The 13,524-nt window shown below is 46.0% G+C and overlaps 1 protein-coding gene across 1 annotated transcript in view; it reads right to left on the reverse strand.

The window, feature by feature from the left end:
- The window catches only part of SKAP1 (src kinase associated phosphoprotein 1), a 706,029-nt gene that overhangs the window by 528,847 nt on the left and 163,658 nt on the right, over window positions 1-13,524 (reverse strand). Inside the window, exon 4 of the mRNA XM_082271509.1 lies at window positions 8,398-8,517. Within this exon, the coding sequence (XP_082127635.1) occupies window positions 8,398-8,517 (120 nt within the window). The remainder of the gene's footprint in view (window positions 1-8,397; window positions 8,518-13,524) is intronic.

Here is a 13,524-nt window from a genome sequence, read left to right on the forward strand (position 1 = left end):
CTGATCACTGTATTAATGTCACTGGTCCCCAAAAAGTGTTACTTAGTGTCAGATTTGTCCACCGCAATGTCGCAGTCCCGATAAAAATCGCTGATCGCTGCTATTACTAATAAAAAAAATAAAAAGTCCATAAATCTATTCTGTAGTTTGTAAACGCTATAACTTTTGCACAAACCAATTATTATACGCTTTTTGGGATTTTTTTTTTTAACAAAAATATGTAGCAGAATACAAATTGACCTAAACTAATAATTTTTTGGGGGGAATTTTTTATAGCAGAAGAAACACTGCTCTAAATGTAAGAAATGATGTTTAAAGTAGGGTGTGATTCCTTGTTTGACCACAGGGGGACACTGTATATCTCCGTTTATCTGTAAAATGAAGAAACCTGAACAGAATTTACAGTGTATGTATGTATATATAGTGTATATATATTTTTTTTTTAACTCCAACAATTTGTTTTTAAAGCATTGAACATAAACAAATGCACATTAGCACCACAGGCAATAAGCCTTTTAACTTGACATTTCTAAGTTATAAAAACCAAAGTCATTCACATCTCATTTGTAGCTATATACTAAACAACTTCAATTATAAGCTTGATGCTCGTAATTAAAGAATCACTTTTACTGAACAACATACTCCTGATAGATAAGTAACAAAAAGAAGCAGCTAAGCAGGCATTCGGGTGTCTGAGTGGTAAGGCCTTTTTTTCACTGTCAACTATAAAATGAATACATAGAAAGGGTTAAAAGTTTATTCATCTGTCTGTCATTTCCTAACTTTAAAATAAAAAAAGAAAGTACCTAGCTACTTACGAAACGAAAAAATACTGAGAGGTGGGGAAGGGAATAAAAAGCTATCAAACCCACATAAGACCGGAAAAAAAACTGAACAAAAAACATGTGACTGGTTGCTATGGACACCGATTTTTAAACAAACTAGGTTGCTGTTGACTGCAGTTGTTGACCTCTCTTTTTCAAATTGATATTTGCCTGGCTGTAATACCTTTAAAATGATTGTAAGATTATGGACAGGGCTGTAGAAAATATCAGGCCCACGTAGTCCAATGTGTCAGGTCCAACACTGACCTCCAAGGTCAAGTATCCACCGGAATCTCTGTAGAGTCTGCACTGTCCACTGAACATTAGCTGACAGGATTAGGGACTACAGATCCTTCAATGGGACATCTTCCAGGAATGTGTGGAGAGTGATACCAGGCATGGGTGACAGGTCCTCCGGTAGCAAGGGGGGTGGTATTCTGACTCCATCCCTAGTGGTCAGTTTCCCAAAAGCAGTCAGGACCAAACCCGCAGTAGAGACCCCATGAACCTAGCCGCATGGTACAGGAGAGCTGAAGGAGTGAAAATGGATTTTTGTAAAATCTTACCGTAAAATCCTTTTCTCTTAGCTCATTGACAGACGTAGTCCTCGGTGATTCAACACCCTCGGGTTATGCTGCCCTCTACAGGAGTAGGACTAGACAGGAAAGAAAACGTTCTGGCCACACCCTAGGGGCAGTCCCAGAGGGTAAATCCTCTCACTTCCTGCTCTAGCAAATCAGGTATGTCACAAAGCAGTGTTTAGAGAATTTAACCCAACCCAACTCAAAAACAGAGGGGCGGGTACGTCGTCTGTCAATGAGCTAAGAGAAAAGGATTTTACGGTAAGATTTTACAAAAATCCATTTTTCTCTATCGCTCATTGACAGACGTAGTCCTCGGTGATTCAACACCCTCGGGACGTCCCAAAGCAGTACCACAAATGAGGGGTGGGAAAATGGAAATCAAATCCAATCTAGAAGGCCCAATCGGTGCCAACTAGAAGTTTACAATGCTCATCCTCAATGATGAGACTCAACAGAAATTCTTCAACAGAAAAAAACCCCCGAGGTAGACCACCGGTCTCTTCAAATTGCAGCCTGCAAAACCTTGCGGCCAAATGAGGCATCCGCCGATGCCATCACATCAATCTTATAAAATTTTGTAAAGGTATGTACCGACGACCAGGTGGCTGCCTTACATACCTGGACCACTGACGCCTGATGGCGATAGGCCCAGGAAGTACTGAGCGCTCGAGTGAAGTGCGCCCTAACAGGGAACAGGGGATTCCGACCCTTAATAGAATAAGCCTGTACCACCATCTGACGGATCCATGTAGATATGGTCGCGGCAGACACAGGCAACCCCCTTCAAGGGCTATCCGTGATCACAAAAAGTGAGTCCGTCTTACAAAAACAAGTTCGTAGTAGTCAAGTGTATCCTTCTGAACCCCATTCAAGGAGTGTAATGCAAACTCCCAAGGATGGCTAAGGGGAAGGTAACACAATACTTTTATTCAGATGAAAAACTCTGAAAACCACTTTAGGAAGGAAGGATGGATTCGGAAGAAGAACATCCTTATCCCTATGAACCACCAGATATGGGGAACGACAAGTAATGCGGCCAGTTCTGACACCCTGCGTGCAGAAGTAATGGCCACCAAGAAGGCCACCTTCTGGGATAATGTAAGCAAGGGAATCTCCCTAATATCTTCAAAGAGAAGTTTCTGAAGAACCGACCACACTAAATTAAGATCCCAGGCGGTAAGGGTGCGTGCACTGGTGGAGCCAGATGTCGCACCCCCTGGATGAAATTCCGCACCAAGGAATGATTAGCCAAAGGTTTCTTGAAAGAAGATTGCTAACGCCGAAAACCTGACCCTTGATCGTGCTCAAGGATAGTTTCTGCTCAACCCCTTGTTGCAGACAGACCAAAATTCGGGTCACCGAATAGGTATGTGGGGGAAATCCAATAGATTCACACCATGCAATATAAGACTTCCATGTGCTGGAAGTCGCTTTCCTTGCTTTAACTGGAGGTAGGAATAACTGAAGCTGACACTCCCTTGTCCTTCAGTACCTGGGTCTCAATGGCCAGGCCATTAAGCCAGCGACTGTAAAGCAAGATGGAAGATCGGTCCCTGAGACCGCAAATCCTCCCTGAGAGGAAGTCTCCAAGGAGCGTCCGCGACTAGCCTCACCAAGTCGGCGTACCAGGCTCGACGAGGTCAGTCCGGAATTTCCAGAATAACTGGAATTCCCTCCACCTCTATCCTGCGAAGAAGTTCCCGCAGCAACTTGAGAGGGTGGAAGGCATGCCGTAGCTGATACTGCCCCCACGGGGCGATCAGCGTTTCTGCTGCGTCCGCTAGAGGATCGCGGCGCGAGCTACAAACCTCCGCACCTTCCTGTTAAGCCAAGGTGCCAACAGATCCACATCCGGGATGTCCCAATGAAGGGACAGCTAGTGAAAAACCTCTGGATGAAGAGGCCATATGCGATTGGATCCGAATCGTGCTGCTCTAGAGCTGCTCGATCCAGTAAATCAGACAAAATCTGATCGCTCTCAGTTCCGATACCCTTATTGGTAATCTGGATACTATCGGAAGAAATGACTTCCCCTGGTTGAGCATCGGAGACTTCCTGGTCCGCTCGCTCAACCGGATCCGATTGTCCAGGGAATCGGAATTCTGATTCCATTAAAAAAGAATCTCCTTCAGGAGAATTCGGGTATGAGACTGGGTATACGGTACTGCCTCTAAGAAGGCCACCATCAGTCCCAGCCAATTGACGGACAGCAACATCCGAATCGTTGACTGAACCTTCTGGAGTTTCTCCGCAAGGAGAAACTCTCTTGCCCAGGATGTATCCAACCTTAGGCCCAGATAGTTCAGTCTCCTGGTGGGAACCAGGGATGATCTTTGGGAAAGCGAAAAAACGCTGATGTCCTGCGATGATGGGGATATAAAGATAGGCCTCCTAAATGTCTATGGACGCCAGGAAATCCCCCTGATGCAGGGAGGCCACCACTGTACGGATGGACTCTATTTCTTCCCAAGTCCAGATTTGGACGCACCTTGCCCTCTTTCCTGGGCATTGTGAATAGGTTCGAATAGAACCCCTGAAACCGTTCAATGTTAGAAGGGAAGAATCGCACCGGTGGAAGTGATCGAAACTCGATCCTGTGTCCTCCAGAAACCGGTGAAGACATCCCCCCCACCCCAGAGATGGGTAGGGGCGCATCAGGCTGTATCTTCAGGCTTGGCTGAGCCGGACTTTTTGTTTAGCCGACCAGCGCCCTTTGAAACCCCTCTAAAGGGGCTTTGGAGGGTTTCGCCTTATCGCCCGCCCTCGCGGAACGAACAACTCTTTATGAGCAGAAAAGGAAGGTCCTCGTTAGTTACGAGGTCCTTTTATCCTAACAGTCTGTGGCAAGACAGCAGGTGGTACCGTCTATCCTATAAAGAGGAATTCCTCAAACGGATAGCACCTAGCCATGCGTTTGGAAATAACAGGGGTTCGTTTCAAAACGACCCCATTTGGGTAAAGGAAAATCCTTCGCCCTTTTGGTAGGCTAACAAGTACCAAAAAGGAATCTCAGTCTCAGCTACCTCTGCCGGTGTAACCTCAAGACTAAAGGTTTCCCGGACGGACACAACTAGTGCATCCACCACTCTTGTGCTATGGCGGAGGCAGAAACGTGCTCCTCACTGCTGAGGAGATATTACCTGAGACAACAGCCCCTGAAGTATCTGATAAACAATAGGGGTAGGCGGGGGTCGCTTCTTGACCCCCGTCCCTGACAGGCCACCTCCACCCGGGATACCAAAGACTCCAAAACTGCCGATAATGCATTAAAAACAAGTGGGGTACTGGAGGGTCCTGCGGCCACCTTGAGGGGATCAGGTGGGGATACCTATGCGGCAGGGTCAATGATTATACAAGACACTTGCCAGCGACAAAAAATGACAAAGTAAAAAACTTTTTTTTTTTTTTGTGTCCCCCAGTCGCAACAGCGCCCCTCGGTGTTACCTGCCTTTTTGGACCCGAGAGAGAGAGAGAGAGAGAGAGACCCCAAGGCTCATCCCTGATGCACAGAAGTTTTCATCAGCTTGCTCAGTGCTTGTCTTGTTACAGACTGGAAGTCTTTGGCCCTATTTCCTGGGTAAAGGAGGCGGCTCCGCCCCTTAACACGCCTGCCGGCGCCTCCCCCTGGCTCCATGAGGTGTTTGAGTCACCTCAAACATGGCCGCCCCCATGCTGGAGACACGAGGCTACACCAAAATGGCGGCCTCGTGCGATCTACCAGACAATGGCGGCGGCCTGCACAGAATAGCGGCATGTCTGCAGAAGGATCTCGGCCTCACAACCCTTCACCCTCATGGTGGTCAGCATGGTCGGCGGTACCGGACCCTGGCGGGCCGTATTGCGGTCCGTGGCCGTCGGGAGGCATCTGCTTAGCTGGAGGAATGATCTGGAATGCAGTATACATGTATAGACATCGCCCTGTGGCTTCTGACAGGTAGGATACCTTATACTATCACAGTAAAGTTCCAGTACTGCCACTGACTACAATCATTTTCACATTTTTACAATTAGATTGTCAGCTCCCAAACCAAGCCTCCTGGCTTCTTGTACACAAAAATCACACTCAATTAGGGGGATCTGTGACATGTTATAGGATAGAGGGGAACCCATCCTTACCATTACAGAGAGGGGCCCGCGTTCACCACAAGACCCGTCAGGGGGAAAGGGGGAACATACTACTCACCATACCGGAACCAGGCGGGCGCCAACTCCTGACAGTACCCCTCTCCACCGAGGTAGGAGGGCTGTCGACCAATACGGACGCCGTGACTCATGGTCTTTGGCGTTTCAGCGAGACGTTTAACTCGCAGGGTCAGTCCCCGTCCAGTGGGACTATGTCGCGGCCGACCCAGCGCGGAGCTATGGCCTGCACGCGCTCGTAGGCTGAACTGGGGTGACCACTGGATCTCAACATCCAGCCCATCGCCCAGTTCAGCTTTCTTGCTTGAAGATCTCACAGGAACACTGGAGAAAGCTGTTCTAAAGCTGTCTAAAAAATCTTTTCTAAGAAAAAAATCCTGCCAGGACCGAAGATCCCAGCAAGGTATCTAGGTCCTTACAACTAACTAGACAGAAAAAAACTGATTTGCTAGAGCAGGAAGTGAGAGGATTTACCCTCTGGGACTGCCCCTAGGGTGTGGCCAGAACGTTTTCTTTCCTGTCTAGTCCTACTCCTGTAGAGGGCAGCATAACCCGAGGGTGTTGAATCACCGAGGACTACGTCTGTCAATGAGCGATAGAGAAATTAAGTTTACACATGAGGTTCACACTTAATGAATGGTAAGACCCCATTCTGTTACTGGGAGTGAGGTGGCAGAGGAAAGCTGGACTGGTGGAGCGGGACATAAGCTCTGCGGACTTAGGAAAGAATGTCTTCCCACAGTGGCGATGTGGCTACGTAAGGTGGCGTTTATTAATGAAATGGAAGATCTTGTTGCAGCCGACTGTTTTCTGCTCACAAGACCATAAGTGTGATATTTCCCTGAATACCTTTTTGGTTCTTACGGAATTTGTTGGATGTCTGTTTCACCTGTCACATTGGTCTGATTTCTGTATTCGCTTCTACTGTAATGTGTGCCTTGTATACCTACTATAAATAAAGAATTTACAAAAAAAAAGAGAAGACTATCTTGGGTCAAACACACAATGCCTTCATTCAAGAAGAAAGAGGATACCACCTTAGGCAGAAAAGAGAGACTTTGAGGCAGGACAATCTTATCCTTATGAAGGACCAAAAAATGGAGGCCTGCAAGACAGTATTGGCAGTTCAGAGACTTAAGTTATGGCTACGGAGAATGCCCATTCCTGAGTGTTGGCAGCAAGAGCTCCCTAACGACATTATTTGTAACACCAACAATACCTGGATAACGTGCCATGGCAATAATGGTGGCCTAAATGGAGGGCCTACATGTGTAACTTCCTGAATAAAGGTGTGGAGAAATGGCCGTGATGCCAGAGGGCACTGAGATAAGGCCTCCAACACTGACACCTGAACCTTAATTGTGCTTAAGGCCCACCGCTGCTCCACTTTCCCGTTCTGGAAAAGGCAACAAAAAAGTACAAGGACATACAGGCAACACAGTGGCTAAGTGGTTAGCATTTCTGCCTAGCAGCATTAGGGTCATCGATTTGAATCCCAATCACGACATTACCTGCAAGGAGTTTGCATGTTCTTCCTGTGCCCAAGTGGGTTTCCTCTGGGTGCTCCGGATTCCTCCCACACTCCAAAGACTTGCTGGAATGTAAATTTGCTCCGGTCTAAATTGGCCCTACTATGTGTATGGATGAATGTAAATTAGGGACTTAGATTGTAAGCTCCTGATGTGAATGTGCAATATATATGTAAATTGATGGCGCTATATAAGTAACTGTAATAAATAATGTGTCAGTCCAGTTCATCCTTTTTGATTGGGCAGTCAGTGCTCCTCAGTGTATGAAGAGAGATATGCACATGCCTGCAATTTTTAGCAATGCAGCGCAAAACACATTTTGACTGTGAGCTATAGTTCAGTGCAATATTTTTTCATAATCATACAGTACAGTACACAAGATCTTAGCTGTAAGATTGGGTTATATGCAGCTATCTTTAAAAGATTGGACACAAACGAAGCTGCAAGGGCATCCCCTAAATAACCCCTACAACCCCCAGTAAGCCTTTGTTTTTTGCCAGTGTCCTTAGGTGATAGATCATTTTTTTTCTACTGAAAGAGTCTTACCTCTTTTAACATCTGTTTTGTTTTTTTTTTCAAAACTCTTTCATCAGTTTTTGCCTAGCTGATCTACAGCCACTGTGGCTTCTTCTCTGAAGGTTTCCCGATTGGTTGGCTCCTCAGATGAGCCTGGTGGGACCGTTCCTGGTCCCCACCTGGATGAAGATGCAGGGCTGGCCTGTATTGTTTCTTCAGACATGGGATCCACCGTGGGCGCTCACATTGGCATGTAGAGCATCGTGTTGAGTTAGCTGCATGATGCTGTATAGGTCCGGGACCGTGGAGTCTTCAGGGACACGGCAAACTGTTGATGAACCACGGTCCTGGATCCCTTATGCCCATCATGGAGTGCAAAGTTAAGATGGAACTTGATAATGATATCAATCATATGTTGCCGATTGCACCCCAATGCTTGTGTAACGCATTAAAGTGCATGGAAAGAGTACATTGTGCTGCTTTACCAAAAATAGTGCAGGAGAGTTTAAAAAGTGTAAATTTTATCTTATGAAATCTATTTCTTGAAAACATACATGGTATTACCATAACTCTAATTACACGGCACAATTTAGCACGAGCAGACATGCTAAAAATTAAAAATTGAAAAACTGTTTACGAGTATAAGCAAGATTTAATGGTGGGTCAAAACACAACTTGAAAGTTTGGCGGGACCTGTTTAGTACCTTATATTATAACAATAACACAAATTGTAAAGTAACAGAAGTCCTTTTTAAAGAATCACTAACAAAACAGTCACTATCAAGCCTAAAAACTTAAACTTACCATCCTCCACGTAGTCCGATGTAAGGGAGACTTCATCAGATGCCAAAGAAGTCCCAATACTCAGGCTATGGTTATCATCATAACTGTCTTGTCCTGTTGCTGCAACATTAGTGTCACCACCTAAGAAAAAAAGCAAACAATTTAGAAAATGTTGGTAAAGAACATGAGATGTAATAATTTTTACTTGGATTTGTACCACCAAGATATCCCCCTGGGTTTTATGCTATGTTTCTATAGAAAATTATCTTCCTTCCAGACACACTCTGATTCTTCCAGGCCCAGTGTGATGCGGACCTTCTGTTCTTGATGTTACTTATGTTTATGCATTGTATTTGTATCAGTAACATGAACATTTAGCAGAAAAAAAACTCTGTCATGTGGAGTTTTTCCCAATTAATAAATGCCGCCGGCTTTGCCCAGCAGTACCGATCAGAGTATTTTGAGGTAGGGAAGTTCCCCCGCTGTTCAAATACATTAACACAGTGGAAAGGATTCCCCCATCCCCATGGAGTGTGTGGATGGGGAAAGTGGGTCATGTGTTTTTGGTATACCAGCGGGTTGAATGAAAAACAATGACTAATGTATGGGCTGCCTTAAAGCGGAGTTCCGGCCTCGGGGGTCAATTTTAGCTAAAAATACCCCCGGGACAGTCAGGGCTAGTGCATTCCACAATGGATAGCCTCTGAACTGTCCGGGGTCGAACTTACCTGTAAGAAGAAATACTTACCTTGAAAAGTTCTTCTCCAGCGCTGCCATCTCTGGTGTGGGCAGCTGAAGCCGCAGCGTCCCTCTTCGTGTCCTCTTCCGTGACGTCGGTGTCCCACAATGCACTGCACCGGCCCCGCTCGTCACTTCCAGGGGAAAGCGCGGCATGCCCAGAAGCTGTATAGCAGGGAATGCCGCGCTTGCACTGGAAGGGACGAGCGGGGCCGGTGCAGGCGCATTGACTCCTGGGAGCGATGACGTTCAGCTCCCAGGAGTCATCGCAAACCGGAAGAGACGGCGTGGGCCGTGGCCGCAGAGGGAGGAAGTGGAAGGAAGGTGAGTATATTTTCTACTATAATAAGGTAAGTGACCAAAAAAAAAAAATAGGCAGTATCCATTTCTTTTTCCGGTTGCACTCAGCAAGCTGATGGCCCAAAATCGATTTTTTTATTACAAAAGTTAAGAGCAGAACTAAACCCGCCCTTCCTTTTTAGCCAAGGAAGCTGTCATCTTAGCCTCTGATTGATCTGCAACTGCCATGATGCTGCAAATTAATCAATTATGACACAAGGTGGTTTGACAGTTTGGTTGCGAGCACAAGCAAATGTAATAGTTAGCATTCCTGGAAGGATGGGAAATGTAACTGATTCCTCGCTGACAGCAGAATGTAAACAAAGAAGTCGACATAAAAAAATTTGAAAAGATAAACAGTGTGCAGGTTCCACCCCCCAATCCAGCCCTTTGGGACTGGTATGGTTTCTGAAGGGGACCCCATGCCAAAAAAAAAAAATCATGGGTTGGGGCCTCCAGATGACCCTCACCCTGAAAACATCAAAGGGTGGGGTCTCTGAGGGGCGGGGTCACCCAGACATTACAGGGTGACCAACACCCTTTGTTTACTTAGTGGCAAGGGGAATCGGGGCTGCCAAGAGACGGAAACGGTCATTCCCCCACAACCACTGGACCAGGATTATAGAGAAGAGGCCATTGTCCTCATCAGCATGGGAAAAGGGTGCTTTGTTTAGGGCATGTGGCATGATATGGTTCAGGAAGGGGGGGTGCCAACTCGCCCCCCCCCCTTTCTTGGCCTGCAAGCTGGGATAAGGGTCTGGTATGGATTTTGGGGAGACCCCATGCCATATTTGTTGTTGTTGTGGTGCTCTCGTTAAAATCTATACCAGGCCTTATGGAGAACCCCACATTTGGGGGGCCCACCTTTTTATTTGTCTTTTTTTGTGTGGGGTCTCCAAGGGGCGTGGTATGGATTTGGGGGGGGGGGGGGGACTTGTGCCAGCTCCTTAACTACCAATAACTGAGTCCTGCTGGCTGACATCAGCAATAAGTTGCAGTGGTAATGCACAATATAAAAAGTATGCACAACAAAATTGCACTGAAAGTCAGATCACAATCACACTGCACTAGCGTAAACATAGCCTTATGGTATCACCATTAGTCTGAAGACCCAAGGTGCGCTACGAGAGAAATGTATTTCCTTCTTCATACTCTAGATGTCACTGCGATGATAAGCAGAGCACACCACTTCCGGAAGTGGCGGACTTCTAGTGGGCCACATCATGTTCCAGATCTCAAAGACACAGCAACTGGCCCTTTTGACAAGCTGGTGGTTGTGGCGCTGATGTCACTGGGCCCTGGGACACCTGTTAGCAGTAGCACAACATTGGCTCGACTTTCCTATAGAACTGATAACATGTTTACAATGGGTCCCCTGACATGCAGCACAATGATGGGGGTAGTGTGTATGGCTGTATAGACTGTACCATAATACCATGACATAAAAGACTGTGTGTGTGTGTGTGTGCACCTTGTACTGAATTCACTCTGCACTGTTGTCATCCTCCTAGAGACCAGCACTACTAATGTAAACAGCGGGAAATTTCCCCCTGCAGACCTGAGTTTTCCCCCACCATTTGTACTGTCTGTACTTTCCTATACATAGACCTTCGAGCAGGTGGGCAACTTGCCTGATTATGGGAGCCTCACAGAAAAAAAAAAAAAAAAACTGCTGAGAAAAGGGTAGTTCTCAGTAAATTCTGTGTTTTTTTTGTACAACAAAAGAGAAAGGAGAGCAACACCATCTAAGTGCAGTCTAAAAGATGCGTTTAATAACAACAGACAAATGCAAACTCACAGGATGGGCATGATAAACCGGCATGTAAAGGGTTCATCCGGGGAATCTTCGCTGGTTTCGGCTGTGCTGGTGGCTCCCAGCTCTTCCGGGTACGTGGTGTCCCTCAGAGAAGAGCCGCTAACTTCTCTTCCGGGTAGAAGATGGAGTGGGAGGTGCGTGCGTTTGAAGCATGCGTGCTTCTTCCTTAGGCAATCTGGCTGCATCGTCAGAAGTAGGAGTCCTCCGTATTGTGAATAAATAATTTGCAGTATCCCACTATTCCCTTATCCCATCCCTAATTTAAATAAAACACCAAAAACAACTACAAACCCCTGACTGATCATTGACTGAGCCAAGAAGTAAAGTGTTGAATTGTGAATGCCGGTGTTGCTAACGGTAACCCAGGCAGACCCGAGAGTGTATTATCCAGCAGCCCTCAAGGGGCAGTGCTACATACAAAAAGTTTTCTTTTGGCTGCATAAACACTTTAACCCCTTTCTGCCCAGCTCCAGCATCCCTTTAACCGCTTGGCGACCGCCGCATGACTATTTACTGCGGCAGTCAGCCCTGTACAGGCAAACCGACGTAGGGCTACGTCGCTCGCCTACGAGCCTCTAAGGGGCGAGCGCGTGCCGCCGGAGGCGCGCTCCTGCCCCCGCTCATTCACTAACATCCCCGCGAGAGTGACCGGCGGCTCCGATGTCCGCCGGTCACTCGCGATCTCCCGCTGGAGAGGGAGAAAGGCAGGCGGCTGAAGAAAACACAGCCGTCTGTCATTCTCCCTGGTGTAACTGCAGAGATCATACGATCCTGCTATGTAGGATCGTATGTCTCTGTGGTTACATCACAAGCCACGCCCCCCCGCAGTTAGAATCACGCCTCTAGGGACACATTTAACCCACTGATCACCAATAATATTAACCCCTTCCCTGCCAGTGTCATTTTTACAGTAAGTGCATATGTATAGCAGTGATTACTGTAGTAATGTCACTGGTACCCCCAAAAGTGTCAAAAATGTCAGTCAAGGGTCCGATCTGTCTGCCGCAATGTCGCAGTCCCGCAAAAAAAAAAAATCGCAGATCGCCGCCATTACTAGTAAAAAAAGAAAAACAATAAAAAATGACATAAATCTTTCCCGTAGTTAGTAGACGCAATAACTTTTGCGCAAACCAATCAAAATACGCTTATTGCAATTTTTTTTTTTACCAAACATATGTAGCAGAAAACAAATTGGCCTAAAATGTTAAAAAATTTAGATTTTTACATTTTTTTTTTTGGGGGGGGAATTTCATATAAAATTTTTTGAAAAATATTATTTTTTCAAAATTGTCACTCTTTTTTTGTTTATAGCGCAAAAAGTATAAATCGCACAGGTGATCAAATACCACCAAAAGAAAGTTCTGTTTGTGGGAAACAAAGGACGTCAATTTCATTTGGGTACAGCGCCGCACGGGCAATTGTCTGTTAAAGATACGTAGTGCCGAATCGCAAAATAGGCCCTGGTCTTTGAGCAGGAAAATCCTCCGGGGCTTAAGTGGTTAATGGGGTCTTTACACCTGGGAGACAGAAAGGACCGGCCAATCGCGAGACCACTATGATTGCCTGTCATAGTGGCCACATGATCAGTAGCCGGTCCTATGCGGCGTGTGGGCGCTAAAGCCCATCCTTTTTGCTGTAGCACATATGCGCTACGTGGCAGCAAAAATTTAATGTTAGTTTACAAAAAGCAAAGAGAAAAAAAAGATCTCATGTGCTTTTACAGCTCTATCCAGTTGTTGCTTGTTTTTAGCTCTCTTAAAGCATTACTAAAACCAAGACCCTGCATTCACTATATCTGGTCTCCCACAGTACACAAAACATGGAAATGCAGTAATTTTAATAAATATAAACTGCTAAATACCTTTTCTCATCAGCAGTATATAGCAGTCTTGTGACTACTATCAGTGTCTGGCCAAGCACTGGTTAAAGCTTTTAGGAGAAGTTTTCATTCTCCTCTGACTGTCCTATGAGGCCGCATGACCCCTGGCTTTCTGTCTGGACAGCGCTGATTGACCCTGTGCTGATCACATGCCCCCCAAACTCTCTAGAAATACAAACCAAACTAAGCATGTGCAGAGTGCTTCAAGGCTCTGTTCTATCAACAGATGAATTCGGGACAGCAAATGAAGAGGAGGATCAGAGGAGAAAGGATCAAACAACCTTTTTACACAATGTGCATGATTAACCTCTTAGATTCCACAGTGAGTATAACAAGTCTGCTTACTGCATATACACACTGATTTTTGTGGGTTTAG

The sequence above is a fragment of the Pelophylax lessonae genome (genome assembly GCF_965119305.1).
Source record: "Pelophylax lessonae genome assembly, chromosome: 11".
Lineage (NCBI taxonomy): Eukaryota > Metazoa > Chordata > Amphibia > Anura > Ranidae > Pelophylax > Pelophylax lessonae.